This window comes from Dipodomys ordii, unplaced genomic scaffold (genome assembly GCF_000151885.1).
Source record: "Dipodomys ordii isolate 6190 unplaced genomic scaffold, Dord_2.0 Scaffold190, whole genome shotgun sequence".
In the NCBI taxonomy this organism is placed as follows: Eukaryota; Metazoa; Chordata; class Mammalia; order Rodentia; family Heteromyidae; genus Dipodomys; species Dipodomys ordii.
Window position 1 is genome coordinate 2,113,435 of NW_012267406.1, and position 16,189 is coordinate 2,129,623.

The following is a 16,189-nucleotide window of genomic DNA, read 5'->3' on the forward strand; positions in this document are numbered from 1 at the left end:
AGATAAGAGTCTCATGGGCTTTCCTGAGTGGGCTGGCTTCAAACCATGATCCTCAAATCTCAGCTTCCTGAGTAACTAGGATTACAGATATGAGCTACCATGCTCAGCTGTTCTTAAATATAAACTTTCTTAAAGCTGTTTAATAATTCCTTTGTATTAGCAATTGCTTACAAAGTAAGTCTTTTCCAATATATATGCTCAGTTTTTAACCACTGATATGACTTACAATATAATTTACACAATATTTATAAAATATATAATTATATATTATATTTATTAATAGTGCTCTATTAATGTTGACTGATTTAGACTACCCAATATCAATGATTGGAAGGTCAAGAAAAATTTTAAATTACTGATTAGAATATACTGCTTCTGTATTTAAATCTGTAGCTATGCAAACAAAGTGACTGGAAAGTTGATATAGTCTACATGTTTTCATTTTCTACAAATTCTCAAGACTTGAATGCTTTATTTTTCTTTGGATACCCAGTCTAATCATCATTACTAGATTTTTTATCCCTTAACAATTACATTTTACAGGAATATTAAATTGTTGGCCTTAGAAAAACAAAAGTGAATACTATTTCAATATTTAAGGATTTTGTAAGCAAAGAAATAAAGCATATTTCTACTATATAAAAATATTTAGAAACTTACTTCACCAGACATTTGAAAGGAAAAAAAGTTGATTAGCATTATAAAGGTTACTGTGATTCTTCCTTAAATTAATTCCTTCCAAAGTGTTAATCATAGTTTGAATGTGAATTAAAAATCAGAAACTATTAGGAGGTAATACCATCAGAACCAAATTTATCAAGACCATAGGAGCTAGAACGATATTATATGTTAAAATTGCTTCCATTGTATGACAGAGTTGAATCTTGTTGCTTTCATTTTTGTCCCAATTTTCCCTTGCCTTAAAGGAACTGTGGCTGCAGCAGCTGGCCTTCACCCTGGACAGTGTATTATCAAAGTAAATGGGATCAATGTCAGCAAAGAGACACATGCTAGTGTCATTGCCCACGTGACAGCCTGCCGGAAATACAGGCGACCAATGAAGGTAAACTCAGTTTATCTGGATCTGATTGAAAACTTGCATAGAGGACCCAGGGCAAAGTGTAGTTTAATGTTGGAGAGTCTGCAGTTTACAGATCTAAATTAAATTTTAAACCCCTTTAAACCATGTACATGCCTCACAATGACTTTTATCTGCAATATTAATTAGAATTAACTATTTAAATGACTGCACCTTATTATTATAATATTAAAAAGTACACTGGAGGGCTGGGAAGGTGGCTCAGTGGTAAAGTGCTTGCCTCACATGCATGAGGCCCTGGGGTTGATTCCTCAGCACCACATAAACAGGAAAAGCCAGAAGTGGGTACTGTGGCTCAAGTGGTATAGTGCTAGCCTTGAGCTAAAAAGCTGAGGGACAGCACCCAGGCCCAGAGTTCAAGCCCCACAACCGACAAAAAAAAGTATTTTCTTTCTATGACTATGGGATTGAACCCACACCTCGTACATGCTAGGCAAATGCCTTCTCTTTAAGCTACATTGGCAGCCTGGGACTTTACTTTCAACAAATTAATCAAAGGTTTGGGCGGTTTACTTGCAATTGCTTTGTGATGCAGTGACCATTCTATGTCTGTTCATATGCATGAAGTATAAATGCACTGTTCGTTACTCATCTATTCTGAAAATGTAACACTTGTGGGGTTTATAGAGTCTGAGGCTAATTTTTGGATACATTTATTGAGGTAACTGGATTTAGCTTTAAAAAAATACAGTATGTTCTTAATGTTATTTAAGTTAAATTTTTCATCACTGTCCTTGGATCCATATGTGCTTCAGAAAAATAAAATTGTAACTTTATGAGCAAAGTTTTTTTCTTAATCTCATGAAGAGAAAGTGAATATTGGCCTATAGGAGAAAATTTTATCAGTGATATCAGCTAGAAATAGAAAGACTTCAAGAGAGATTTGTATTTTTCCTGTTAGATTTGGTGAAGTACTCCTTTCTGAATTTGAGAGGATTGCCTTCTGTTCAAATTGGGCTGAGGAGTGGCTGCCTGCTCACCAGCCAGGGCTGATGTCCTTCAAAAATACTGGCCCTACATGAAAACAGCCGATGAATTTTGTTAGCTGTTAAAACAAGCACAAAAAACTGGAATCTATACAAGGACCCATAGCTTACCCTGGTTGGTCGTAGCTCCATAAATATTTGTTCATCTATAAGACTAAATGCATTTTTCAAGTTTTTTTTGTTTTGTTTTTTGGGGGGAGGGTTGGTCATGGGGCTTGAACTCTGGATCTGGGCACTCTTCCTCAGCTCTTCAGCTCAAGGCGAGCACTCTACCACTTGAGCCACAGCACCATTTCCGGTTTTCTGGTTGTTCATTAGAGATGAGTCTCAGGGTCTTTCCTGCCTGGGCTGGCTTTGAACCATAATCCTCAGATTTCAACCTCCTGAGTAGCTAGGATTACAGGCACGAGACACCAACTCCTGGCACATTTTGCAAGTTTTCTGATTTTATCAAAACCTTCCCACTTCTGTCAGAATTTTAATAACTATGTAAATTGATTTGAGTCTTATTCCTTTTCACTTCCTGTGCCTGCATTTTTTTGAAGTGTTGATCAGAGAAATGACTAAAAAATGGGTAGAAAAATTCCCTAAGTCAATAAAAAAAATTCCCTAAGTAAAATGCTTGCGTAGGTATCTGTCCTCACCGAATGGACCTCCCCAAAGTTAAGTAGCTTAAGACACTATTGTTGGCTTCAATCTCTGGATTTGACTGGGTGGTTACATTTGTGAGGCTGTTACTGTGGCTTCCTTTCTAGGACTTGACCTGGTAGCTGGGATCCTTCTTCATGGTCTCCCACTCCCTGTGGCAGGCTGTCCTTCAGAGTTGCTATGGCTTCTTTTTGCAGTCTGTAGCAGGTTTTACTGTCATTTATTTTCTTTTCTTTCTTTCTTTCTTTTTTTTTTGGTTGGTTGCTGGCCTTGAACTCTAGGCCTGGGTGCTGTCCCTCAGCTCTTCAGCTCAAGCGAGCGCTGTACCACTTGAGACACAGTGCCACTTCCGGTTTTCTGATGGTTTATTGGAGATAAGACTCTCATGAACTTTCCTGCCTTGGCTGGCTTTGAGCCATGATCCTCAGATCTCAGCCTCCTGAGTAGTTAGGATTACAGGCGTGAGCCACCAGTGCCAGCTCAGGATTTTATTTTCTGTAATGATATTTGGATTTCGGGAGAGGATGATACCAGAAATAAGGTTTCTACTTGGCTCTTAGATACTTGTAGTATCCCTTTGGACAAACCAAGTCACAGGTCCACGTCCAGAGTCAGTGTAAGAAGGCACAGTTAAACAAGGGGTGATTTCTGGGGGTGAGGTATGTTGGCAGCTATTACAGGTGACAAATAACCAACATTGTGCGTTTGTGTTTCTGGGGATTAAACCCAGATAACTTGATAAAAATGGTCCCTAAACATTCTAGATTTTGGGTTTTACTACATCCTGAGTTCCTAAATGGACATGTTAGTGATTTATAACAGTATAATTATTAAATGCAATTGTGAAGCTGATAAAACAGAAAGATGAATACTGTGTATTGTATCATACTTCAGCAATGAAGTTCCATTTGATTTATCGTCTTATTAAGAAAAAGTATGAGCCTTAAAGTAATATAGAAGTTGTAGTACTTATTTGGTAGTCATTTTATCTCCCTTGATTCTCCTAATAAAATCAAAACTGCTCATTTAATTAAAATCTAGGATGATTTATGACACCAAGAATTGAAAGATAGTTACATGACTTGGCTCCTTAGTAAGATGTAAGATGTTCTTCTAATTTGCTTATTAGTGCAGTTCAAAGCATCAGTAAATGTAGTAAAGTATACGTTAGTGTTAACAGAGCACTTAAAAAAAGTTTGTACAATTGTAGATCATGTGCTCACTAAAAAAGCCATTAACGTGGTTGCTTCGGCAGCACATATACTAAAATTGGAAGGATACAGAGAAGATTAGCATGGCCCCTGAGCAAGGATGACATGCAAATTCGTGAAGCATTCTATATTTTTTCTCCTTGGCACAGGCCGAAATTTTCTTAATAGAGACCCAGAAACACAGCAAATCAAAGAAAGGTTGGACAAATGGGATTGCATGAAGCTGCAGAGCTTTTACAGGGCAAAGGACATAGCTAGCAAGATCAATAGAAAGCCCATGGAATGGGAGAAGATCTTCACTAGCCATACAATGGACAGGGGTCTCATATCTAAAATATACCTGAAACTCAAAAAATTAAATCCCCAACAACAAATCCTCAAAGAAACAACTGCCCAATAAATAAGTGGGCTAAAGACTTAAAGAGAAACTTCTCTGAAGAGGAAAGAAGGATGGCGAATAGACATGGCCAATAGAAGAAACGCTCAACCTCTCTAGCCATAAAAGAAATGCAAATCAAAGCAACATTGAGATACCACCTCACCCCAGTTAGAATGGCTATAATCAAGAACTCTAATAACAACAGATGCTGGAGGGGATGTGGACAGAAGGGAACCTTACTGCATTGTTGGTGGGAATGTAAACTTGTTCAACCACTTTGGAAAGTAGTATGGAGGTTCTTCAAAAGAGTCCACATAGAGCTCCCCTATGACCCAGCAATCTCACTTTTGGGCATTTACCCAAATGATCACAAACAAGACCATACTAAAGTAACCAGCACACTATGTTTATTGCAGCATTATTTACCATAGCTAAGATATGGAACCAACCCAGATGCCCCTCAGTAGATGAATGGATCAAGAAAATGTGGTATATATACACAATGGAATTCTATGCCTCTGTCAGAAAGAATGACATTGCCCCATTTGTTAGGAAATGGAAAGGCTTGGAAAAAATTATATTAAGTGAAGTAAGCCAGGCCCAAAGAAACATAGATCCCATGGTTTTGCCTTATTTGCAATAACTAGTATATGTCTGAGACAAGCAGAAATGGTCAGATAAGTTGATGTTAGGTGAAATGAACCTCAAGATAAGTATTCAAATGTTTTTTCTTTCATGTGATTATTTCTAACATATTTATAAGATGATTTCTTTGTTGCTTTGTATATCCCTCCCCCATGGTATAATCCCTGCTCTCACTGTATTTGATGTTGGAATAATTTGTGGAGGGGAAGGGCAAAAACAAACTGTTTAAATAGGAATACAGGTGGACCCATTGCAACAATGAGATGTACAAGTCGTTATGTCAAAAAACGAACTTTACAACTTTGGCACGGGGGTGAGGGTGGAGTGAGGGGGGTAGGAGATGGGAAGGGATGGGAAGGGGAAACAAAGGAGGAGACAACGATGCTTGATAAGAAATGTAGTCATTACCTTGCCCATGTAATTGTAACCCCTCTGTATGGTATTTTCACAATAAAAATATATACAAATTTAAAAAAAATAAAAAAGAAAAATAAACAAAACTGACAAATTTTTAACTACACTAAGGAAAATGAAAAAGATCGGTATAAGTAAAATCAGAGGTTAAAAAAAGCCATTAACATTTGCTTATTTAAGGTGTAATTTACAACTTATTTGAAAGTGTATTTGTGGCATTTAAATAAGACATTTAAGAAATATATCCTATTAAGTCATGGATCATTGGAAGATAAATTTACATAAAACTTACCTTTGGAAAATAAGCCAGAATGTAAAAACAAAGTTTGGTGGATTGTCATTGACTTTTAGTCTGTTGTTAATTTTCTTTCTCTTTTTACTTTACTATTTTAAAACAAACTGGAGAAATAAATACAGTGGCCCATTCTTCTTCTAAAGCAGGTTTGTGAAGTGGATACATACTGCAGGGGACAGTGATGACTCGGAGGTTTTCTTTTCCCCTCTTTTGCAGCAAGACTCCATACAGTGGGTTTATAACAGCATTGAGAGTGCTCAAGAGGACCTCCAGAAGTCCAGTGCCAGGACCCCAGGGGATGAAGCAGGGGATGCTTTTGACTATAAGGTAGAAGGTAGGTTTCTCTTCTCCTTTGTTTATAATACACTGTAGGCAACTTCCAGATATTGAAGATCATGCATAGGTTTGCAGGCCATGATGTTTTAAAGTCATTGTTTCCAAATAGATGTCATTTCAAATACATAAGTAATAAGAACTAGTAGTGAACATGCAAGCCGTATCTGATTAGTAGGTATTTTTAAGATAGTTTTTTTTACATGGAATTATTTCATTTAGTTTTCAAAGTAGGAAATGTCATCAAGCAATTGTGATGATCACCATCCTTTTGGGAAGGAGAAGAAATTGAGGCCTAGGTAAGTTAAGGGCCTTGCTCAAGTTAGTCAAAAGATAAAGAATAAGCATTTGAATCCGGGTTGTGCTGTGTTTTCTTGTTTGGAGTTAAATGGGCTTTAGATACTGCTGTTTTCATATAGCTCAGAAACCAGCAGAATTAGGATCATTAAAGTCAAATCCTCCTTTTCACCCTAAATCTGCCAGATTACAATCCCCATTTTAACAAAATTTGCTTTGTTTGCTCATTAAACTTAGAAAAGCCTTGGTCTTGAGGGTGTGTAATTCCTGAAAGGTAAATTTATATGTAAACACACAGGATTAAATACTATACACACACACACACACACACACATACACACACACACACACAGAGGCATATATACCCACACCCACACCCACATATAATATGTTTGTAATTGTGGCACCAGCTATTTGCTGAGAAAGGTCTCTTGAACTTTCCTGCCTGTGCTGGCTTCCAACTTATTTTTCTTTTCTTTTCTTTCTTTTTTTGTCTGTTGTAGGGCTTGAACTCTGGGCCTGGGCGCTGTCCCTCAGCTCTTTAGCTCAAGGCTAGTGCTCTACCACTTGACCTACAGGGCCACTTCCGGTTTTCTAGTGGTTTATTGGAGATAGGAGTCTCATGGTCTTTTCTGCCTGGGCTGGCTTTGAACCGCAGTCCCCAGATCTCAGTCTCCTGAGTAGCTAGGATTACAGCGGTGAGCCACCGGTGCCCGGCTCCAACTTATTTTTTCTTTTGTTCATGAGACTTGAACTCTGGGCCTGTGTGCTGTCCCTCAGCAATTCAGCTCAAGGCAAGCACTCTACCACTTGAGCCACAGTACCACTTCTGGTTTTTCAGTGATTTATTGGAGATAAGGCCTCATGGACTTTCCTACCCAGGCTGACTTTGAACCACAATCCTCAGATATCAGCCTCCTTAGTAGCTAGGATTACAAGTGTAAACCACAGGTGCCCAGCTAGCCTCCAACTTTGATCCTCACATTCTCTTATATTCTCAATCTCCCACGTAGCTAGGATTACTGGCAGGAGGCACTGGCACCTGTCTTCATGTATGTTTTTAATGAAATAAAAAGAAAAGAAAAAAGAATCCTATTATAGTGTTTACATTGTTATAGATATTTAGACATGTGGATAACAGGCCAAAGTAGATATACAGGTAAGACTAATTATATTAAAATACAAGATTTGGATCTCATATGCTCATTATGACAGCATTTGCTATTCAAAAAAATGTTTATATGGTTCAAAGTGATAACAGACTAGTTGCATCATTTAGTACATCTGGTTTAGCTATCCTTTAAGGAGCTCTACAAATTATGCTGGGATAAAACAATTTTTGATGAGATGTTTAAACACTTCATGAGCTTGCTGAATGACGATCTGGTTTCAGAGGTAATCGACAAGTTCAATACCATGGCCATCATTGATGGAAAGAAAGAGCACGTGAGCCTGACAGTGGACAATGTCCACCTGGAGTATGGGGTTGTGTATGAGTATGACAGCACTGCTGGGATAAAGTGCAATGTGGTGGAGAAGATGATCGAGCCTAAAGGTTTCTTCAGCTTAACTGCCAAGGTATGCTTCGGCCTGTGAGAACAGCCTGTGACACTTAGGCTCCTAAAATACAGCAAATGATCTCTGTCTCCCACTTAACTTGGTGTGTGTGTGTGTGTGTGTGTGTGTGTGTGTGTGTCTCCCACTTAACTTGGTGTGTGTGTGTGTGTGTGTGTCCCTTCTTCCCATTATATGTGTGCAGTCTTCCTTTTATTACTGTTTGGCACACCATGTTAATTATATGAGATGGAGATGGGACTCTTGCCAGGGCAAAGATTTTTGATATGACAAAGATTTTACAGGATCTAATTTTTAAAATGTATTTTATTGTTTTAGAGGTGATACACAGGGGGGTTAGCTTTAAATACAACAGTCATTAAGTACATTTCCTTTTGGGTAGTGTTATCTCTTCCCTCATTCTCTGCCATTCCCTCCCTCCCTTCTCTACCCACGAGTTGCATAGCTCACTTTCATCAATGACCAGTGCAGTCAGTGTGCTCCAGTTCTGCAGATTTTCTCCATTTTCCTCTGATTCTGTGCCTTCCCTCTACCCTCCCACAGATGTTCACATGAATATACTGTATTTAAGGTAAAGGATACAGAGTCATCAAAAAAGAAAAAAATCAAATTAAAACAAAAGTCCTTTGTTTCCATGTCTTTGGAGTTCATTCAGAATGTATATTATTTGGTATACATATGAAGAGGCTTGGGTATTGCACCTTTGTGATTCTCTCCTAAGACTATCCTCTTTTGGTCTCACTCTGGGTATCTAGAATTCTGTTTTACAGGATCTATTAAGTTTGTATCTTATAACTCAGGATCATAAATGGTTTTCAGGCATATTGCATGAGAGTGGCATTTTGTTTTGTTTTAATACTTACTATTTTAAAATATTTGTTTTGTTTTTAAATATTTGTATTCAAATGTACAATATCCTCTGACCAATATTTGAAGTCATGAAATACACTATAGGAAATGTCTAATTTTAGTAGTGTCAACAGTTTCAAGAAACTTAGAGCTTTGTTAATTAATGCATGCACAGGCATTTGAATGGTTCTTGTTTAGGAATGAAGTCATCCTCCAGTCTTTATGGGAGGCCAACATATTTGGGGAGTTCATATCACAAGGGAAAAAATCATGTGGTTGGAAAGGAAGTGGGCCTTTGCTTCCTTGTCATATCCCTCTAAGAGATAAGTCAGTTAGACTTTCACTGTGTCGGTTAGATGTCTGGGCTCTATTGTTTCTTGTTGCTTTTTATATCATCCTGTGAGAATTCAGACATCACAAGTGAGAAAAATGAGATGAAACTTCCTTGCTTTTTCCTTGCTCATTTTAACTTCTGTTTCAAATATCTTTAGTTGGGCTGGTTGCCACTTAGAATATGGATTAAAAATAAGTAGAGGAAAGTATTTTGATGAGCAATTTGAAAATTACATTTTCTTTCTGAGGGTTTGTCATTGATTATTGAGGTTGTGAAAAGAGGTTACAATTCCATAATTCGGGTTATAAGTACAATGCTATGGGTGTAAGTGAGCTATTTTCAAGTAATTATTTTATTTTTGTTTTATATTTTGAAAGTCAGTTAAAACTTCATTTTTTGATGATTTTCTAGTGAAATAAGTAGATAAATAGATATAGATGCAGATATGATTTGTTTTCCAACTGCAATCCCTCCTCAGCTATGTTAAACAAATAATGAGATACTTGTAAGAGTCTGGAACCACATTATTATAATTATTTTCTGCAATTTCAAATTTGCAAAATACTATATCTCATTTTATGTATAGCTGTAGCTATTTTATATATTATGTTTATACAACTTTACACAGGAAGAGTGAGGTTAAAATGAAATAAATATATCATTGGTATATTATATGCCTTACAGAGTATGATAAACATATTGATTAAGGGTATAATTGATCTGATGCTTTCTGAACCATCATAAGTGTTAACTATAAGTATATCACATAATTCTCAATTCATTTGAAATTACCTGTGATCCAAGCTGTATAGGTATGTGAGTGCGTGCATGCGCACACCCCTACCCCCCAACCCCACCCTTACAATTGATCAAGTATATTAAAAGATCTGCTAATTGAAAACATTGTGTGTATGATGTTTTTGCCTGTCCTGGGGCTTGAACTAAGGGCCTGGGCTCTGTTCCTGAGCCTCTCTGTGCTCAAGGCAAGTGCTTTACCACTTGAGCCAGAGTACCACTTCCAGCTTTTTCTATTTATACAGTACTGAGGAATCAAACACAGGGCTTCATGCATGCCAGGCAAACACTCTACCACTAAGCCAAATTCCCAGCCACTTTATGATTTTATTTTTGAAACAGGGTCTCATGTGATAGCCCATGCTGACCTTGAATGCCCTTTGTAGCCCAGACCGGCCCTAACATATTGTTCATCCTGCCTATATCTCCTAAGTGCTTTGCTGATAGGCTTCTGCCACCATGCCCAGCCACACGAAGGTTTATCATCTTTCAAATATGGCACAAATATTAAGTTATACTTTACTAAGATAACTTTTTCATTTAATCATTCCTTCATCAAGCCAATTGTTAATTCTACTGTCCATGCTAAGTCCTTGGTGGCCAATGAGGATCCAATTGCTTTTCCTGAAGTTTTCATTCTACCACTAACTGATGGGAGGAAAACATTCTGAGCAACTGACTAAATCATAGGAAATGTGTTCTCACGTCAGGCTGGCCTCCCAAGCAGGCTTTTCTGGTTAGCGAAAGGTGAAGCCTGGGATTCCAAACAGACAACCTTATAGACAGTGTCTCACAATACAGGGCAGTGCTGAGAACTTCTAAGAGACTAGAAATACTAGAAAGTTACCCTATGGTAACCCGATAGTGGCTGCTTTTGAAGTTTTTTTCTCTTATTGTCTTGTTTGTGTAGATTCTTGAGGCCCTTGCTAAAAGTGATGATCATTTTGTACAAAACTGCACCAGCCTTAATTCTCTCAATGAAGTGATTCCAGCTGACCTACAGAGTAAATTCAGTGCTGTGTGCAGTGGAAGAATTGAACACATATGCCAGAGAATATCCAGTTATAAAAAGGTAAAAATTCCATAAATTTTATATACAATTATTACTGAAATTCTTAGGTACCCCAATTTAGAAATGAATATTGATTTTTTTTCATATATTTGCCATTTACCAACTTGTTAAAATAATTATAAAATTTATATAACTCTTGTAGCGAGTTTTCTGTTGCTGTAATCAAATACTTGAGATCTGGAACATTTTTTTATTCTGTATTGTTTGTTTGTATAGTTAGTTGTAAATGGGTTTCATTCTGACTTGTCAGTATATACATACAATATCTTGATCAATCTTACTTTCTCCATCATTCTTCCTCTTACCCCCTGATTCTTTCCAAACCAATTCTAATAAACTTAAATGTTTCATTTCATTCATGTCCACAAAACATTTTGACCACATTCACCTTTTTTTCTCCCACTAGTAACCACACCCAAGACGGGACATGTTTTACATTTTTTTCTTAAGTATTTTCTAATAGTTCAAAAAGATATTACCATATTTCACAAATGTATACATATACCTTATTTTTAACCATACAAAGACAAGGAACATAGGATCATCTCATTTCATGTAGAAAAGGTTTTTAACAATATCAACATCCTTTTATGCTAAAAATCTCTAAAAAACCTAGGAACAGAATGTAAAAACCTAGAACAGTAATATAACTCAACAAAATAAAGATTCTGCGTGGCAAACTTATAATTACCATCCTACTAAATGAGAAATAACTGAAATACTTTCCTCAGAAACAATACAATGGTGTTTAGTCTCTCCACTGCCATTCAACATAAGGGAAGAAAAGGAAATCAGTGGGATCCAAATAGGAAAGGAAGAAGTCAAGTTATCCCTGTTTGCAAATAATATGATCTTATACTTGAAAGGACCATAAAGATTTCACCTCAAAACTTCTAGGTTTGGTTAACATCTCAAGCAGCATAGAAAGATATAAAATCAAGATATAAAATGTAGTAGCTTTTCTATATACCAACATTGAACAGGCTGAGAAGGAAAACTAGCAGAACAATTCCATTCATAATAGCCTAAAAATACTCAGGAGTAAATTTATCCAAGGAAATGAAAGGCCTCTATAATGAAAACCATAAAACCTTGAAAAAATAAATTGAAAAGTACACCAGAAGACCAAGACACTCCCCAGGCTCATGAATTGTCAGAACCAATATTTTGAAAATGGATAAACTAATGAAAGTGATCTACAGATTCAGTAAAATTCTCATAAAAATCTCAGTGTTGGGCTGGGAAGGTAGATCAGTGGTAGAGTGCTTGCTTTGTATGCATGAGGCTCTGGGTTCGATTCCTCAGCACCACATAAGCAGAAAGAGCCGGAAGTAGCACTGTGGTTCAAGTGGTAGAGTACTAGCCTTGAGCTAAAATGCTGAGGGATAGTGCCCAGGCCCAGAGTGCAGGCCCCAGGACCGAAAAAAAAATCTGAATGTTACCTTCTCAAATTGAAAAACAAAAACAAAAAACAAAACCCAGCCCTTAAAAATTCATGTGTCAGCACAAATTATCCCATAGCCAAAGCAATCTTGAACAAAATAAGAAATACTGGGGCTTACCTATATAGAAGGCTGAAATCTGAGGGTTGATGTTCAAAGTCATCCAGGACAGAAATATCTAAGAGACTTTTATCTCCAACTCAGCTTTTTCTATGAATAAGGGCATGGCTTAAATGGTAGAAGGCCTATCATGAGTTAAAATATGGACTTCAAATAATACTATAGGGTCATGGTAACAAAAGCCATATGATACTGGCACAAAATCAGACCCAAAGACCAATGGAATAGAGTAAAATACATAAATCCATGCAGCTACCATCACCTGATTTCTGACAGAAAAAAATCCAAAGTGTACTTCGGAGAAAAGATAGTCTCACAAGTGGTGCTGGGGAAGCTGTCTAGCCAAACGCAGAAAACTGAAACAAGTTTCCAATCACTCACCTGTACTAATATCCGTTCATAGTGAATCAGGGATCTAAATGTAAGAACTGAAACTTTGAAATGACTATGGGAAAGAATAGGAAAAATACTAGAACATTTGGCATAGGCAGTGACTTCCTGGAAAGAACTCTAGTAGTTCAGCAAGAGCACAGATTGACAAATGGGATTGCATCAAACTTAATATCTCTGCATAGTAAAGAAATAGTAAGTTGAAAAGACAGCCTACAGAATAGAAGAAAACCTTTGCCTGCTATACACCTGACAAGGGAGGGATTAATAATCAGAATATACAGGTAGGTCACAAAACTAAACTCCAAAGGCTCAACAGTGTAATTAACATATGGGCAAATGAAGTGAAAAGAAAATTCTCCAAAGAAAGAATAAATGGCTGATAAATACACGAAGACATGATACTCAAAAGAAGAACAAATGGCTGATAAGTACATGAAGATATGATCAGCATCTCTGGCCATAAAGGAAATGCAAATAGAAATGATCTGGTATTTTATAGAGAACAGAAGATTTTTGTCTTGTGGATCTGAAGGCCGAAAAGTACAATATCAAAGTTCTAGGTCTGGTGGGGTATTCTTACTGCACTGTGACATGGTAGAGGTATCCAGTAGCACATGCTGAGTAAGAGAATGCCAGCTTTCACAGGGCTCTCTTACTCTTCTTAAGATACAGGTTAGTGCATCATTGGGGTCTGCCTAATGATATAATCCAGTTCTATTTGCTCTTCCCAAAGCCCAGCCTCCCAATAGTAATTCCATATAAATTGGGGTACTAAGTTTTTCATACAGAAATTTTGAAGGGATAGATTAGAACCATGACAATATTTTAGAAGTTTCCTTCCCTCCCTCCCTCCCTCCCTCCTTCCCTCTCTTCCTTCCTTCCTTCCTTCCTTCCTTCCTTCTTTCCTTCCTTCCTTCCTTCCTTTCTTCTTTCTTTCAAGACTATATCTTTGTATCTTTGGGAACATAATGGGGAGGAGGATACATAACTCAAGGGAAAAAGGGTGAAAAAGTGCAGCAGTGGAGCTCACTGAACACTGATAAAAATGAACTATACAACTCCTGGGTAGAGATGAGAGGGAGGGACTGGGAGAGAGTGAGGAAGAAGACACTGTATAAAAGAAAATGTACTCATTACCTGACTTAAGCAATTGTAATCCCTTTGTACATCACCTCTATAATAACAATAAGGCAAATTAATTATTTTTAAGGCAAATTAATTATTAAAAAATAAAGAAGAGGAAAAAAGACTAGCTCTCTATAACTTGAGCCACAGCTTCACTTCCAGTTTTCTACTTGTTAATTAGGGATGAGCATTTCAAAGACTTTCCTGCAGGGGCTGGCTTTGAGTTGTAATCATCAGATCTTGAGTAGCTAAGGGTGACCCAAGGTTGCTTTGCTCAAATGGTTTTTGTTTGCTTTGTCTTTATCTATTACCTAGTTTGATCTTGGTGAGCCTATAAGCCATGTTATTATCCCACATTCTCAAAACATGGGAACAAAGCCCCAAAGAAGCAAATGGTTTTTTGCTAGTAAATGATAGAGCTTGATTTTAAGTTAGAGTAATTTAGTCATCTTTTTAGTTTACCTTATAGCCAGTCTTTCCTTTTTCTTTCAACAAAGAGCACAGCAGCCTTCATCAGAAAGTACACAGAGCACTGATTGTTTGAAATGATTCATTGGTTTACTCATTTGCCATGACTTTGTTGGATAGTTCCTATTTACCAAACACTGGTGTGGGTACCAGGGATGGAGTAGTCAACAAAACAGACAAGATCTTTTCTCAGGATGTCAACAGTCAAGTAGGGGAGGTGGCCAAGAAAAAAAATAATATATTTCCATGAAGGAAGAAAACTCATGCATTAAAAAGTTATGAGGAATTGAAAATAGGGAGGTGTTGTTGGCAGTGGTGCCCCACCTTTTAGGAAAGCTTGTACTTGATGAGTAGAACTTGCCATGTCATTAAAGGGAAAAGCATCTATTTGGAAAACAGATGGTCCAGAGGTACAGAGATCCAAAAGTAGAGAGCTGGCCAGGGAGAATAGACAGTCATAAGGTCAGACAGAGCCTTCTGCAGGAAACAGCACCAAAGAGTTATGAAGCCCTGTACATTTGGGGATGTCGGAAGTTCTTACTTCAGTGAAAACCAACGGTGAGGTTTTAAGCAGGGAGATGACATCATTGATTAGAGGTTTGGAGAAATGACGCTTTTGTAGGACTGGATTGCAGAGGATGAGAGTAGAGAAATAGAAGCCAGTTAGAAGTGATTTCCTGAGACCAACTGAGACTTGCTGAGAGTGAGGAGTACAGAAAAGGTGGAGAAGAAAGTAAATTTGATGAGTTGGGGAGTGTGTGTGTGTGTGTGTGTGTGTGTGTGTGTGTGTTTATGCTGGTTCTTGGGTACTGTATTTCGGGCCTGGGCATTGTCCCTGAGGTTTTTTTTTGCTCAAGGCTAGCTCTCTGCTACTTGAGCCATAGCTCCACTTTTTTGCTTTTGGAGGTTAATTGGAGATAAGCATTTCCTAGACTTTCTTTCCTGGGCTGAATTCAAACACTGATATCCTCAGCTCTCAGCCTCCTGAGTATCTAGAATTACAGGTATGAGCCTCCAGCACTTGGCTAGTATATGTTTTAAAGGTAGAATTAATGGGGATTGATCTCTAAAATAGAGTCCATTAACAAGAAATCAATACTTTGTATTTATATCAGTAGGAGACTAATTATTCTCTCAAAATAAGGGTCGATGTTTAAAACTGGTACATTAACACTTCAGAATATGAATTATCTCAATATATATGTGTTCCTTAATTGTATATGATATGAATAGGGTTTTGGGTGAATGAACACCCAAAGGAAGGAAAACCTTTGCCATCTCAGGTAGAATAAAACAAGTAGGAATACTTCCTATAATATTTAACTTGTTCAGATGCATGTGCATTGCTTGACTATTGTTTTAAAGTTCAGTCACATGAAGAAGCATGCTATTCAAGGCATTTCTTGTTTGCTGTGTGGGTTAACTCCCTCCACAAACCATTTTTCCTTTTGTTTAGAGTATGACAACACTTCGAAGTGAAATTTAAAAATATGTAAAAAATAACCATGCAAAATGCTTTTATGCTCCTTTTGAAAACCGAAGATTGGAACCATTCATGTTCAAGGATGAATCTCTATAGAGTATTCAAGGGGTCAGACAGATTGTAGATATCAAACTGGTCACTGTCTCCTTCTATCCCTTCCTCCCTTCCTCTCTTCCTCCTTCCTTTCCTATCTCCTCTCCCTTCCTCCCTTCCTCCCTTCCTCCCT

General features: G+C 37.4%; 1 protein-coding gene across 1 annotated transcript in view; it reads left to right on the plus strand.

Annotated features, from left to right (window-relative positions):
- Positions 1 to 16,189, plus strand: part of Prex2 (phosphatidylinositol-3,4,5-trisphosphate-dependent Rac exchange factor 2) — a 172,233-nt gene that overhangs the window by 139,387 nt on the left and 16,657 nt on the right. The window contains exons 20-23 of the mRNA XM_013034479.1: positions 927 to 1,063; positions 5,894 to 6,011; positions 7,701 to 7,885; positions 10,771 to 10,932. Coding sequence (XP_012889933.1) covers positions 927 to 1,063; positions 5,894 to 6,011; positions 7,701 to 7,885; positions 10,771 to 10,932 — 602 coding nt within the window. The remainder of the gene's footprint in view (positions 1 to 926; positions 1,064 to 5,893; positions 6,012 to 7,700; positions 7,886 to 10,770; positions 10,933 to 16,189) is intronic.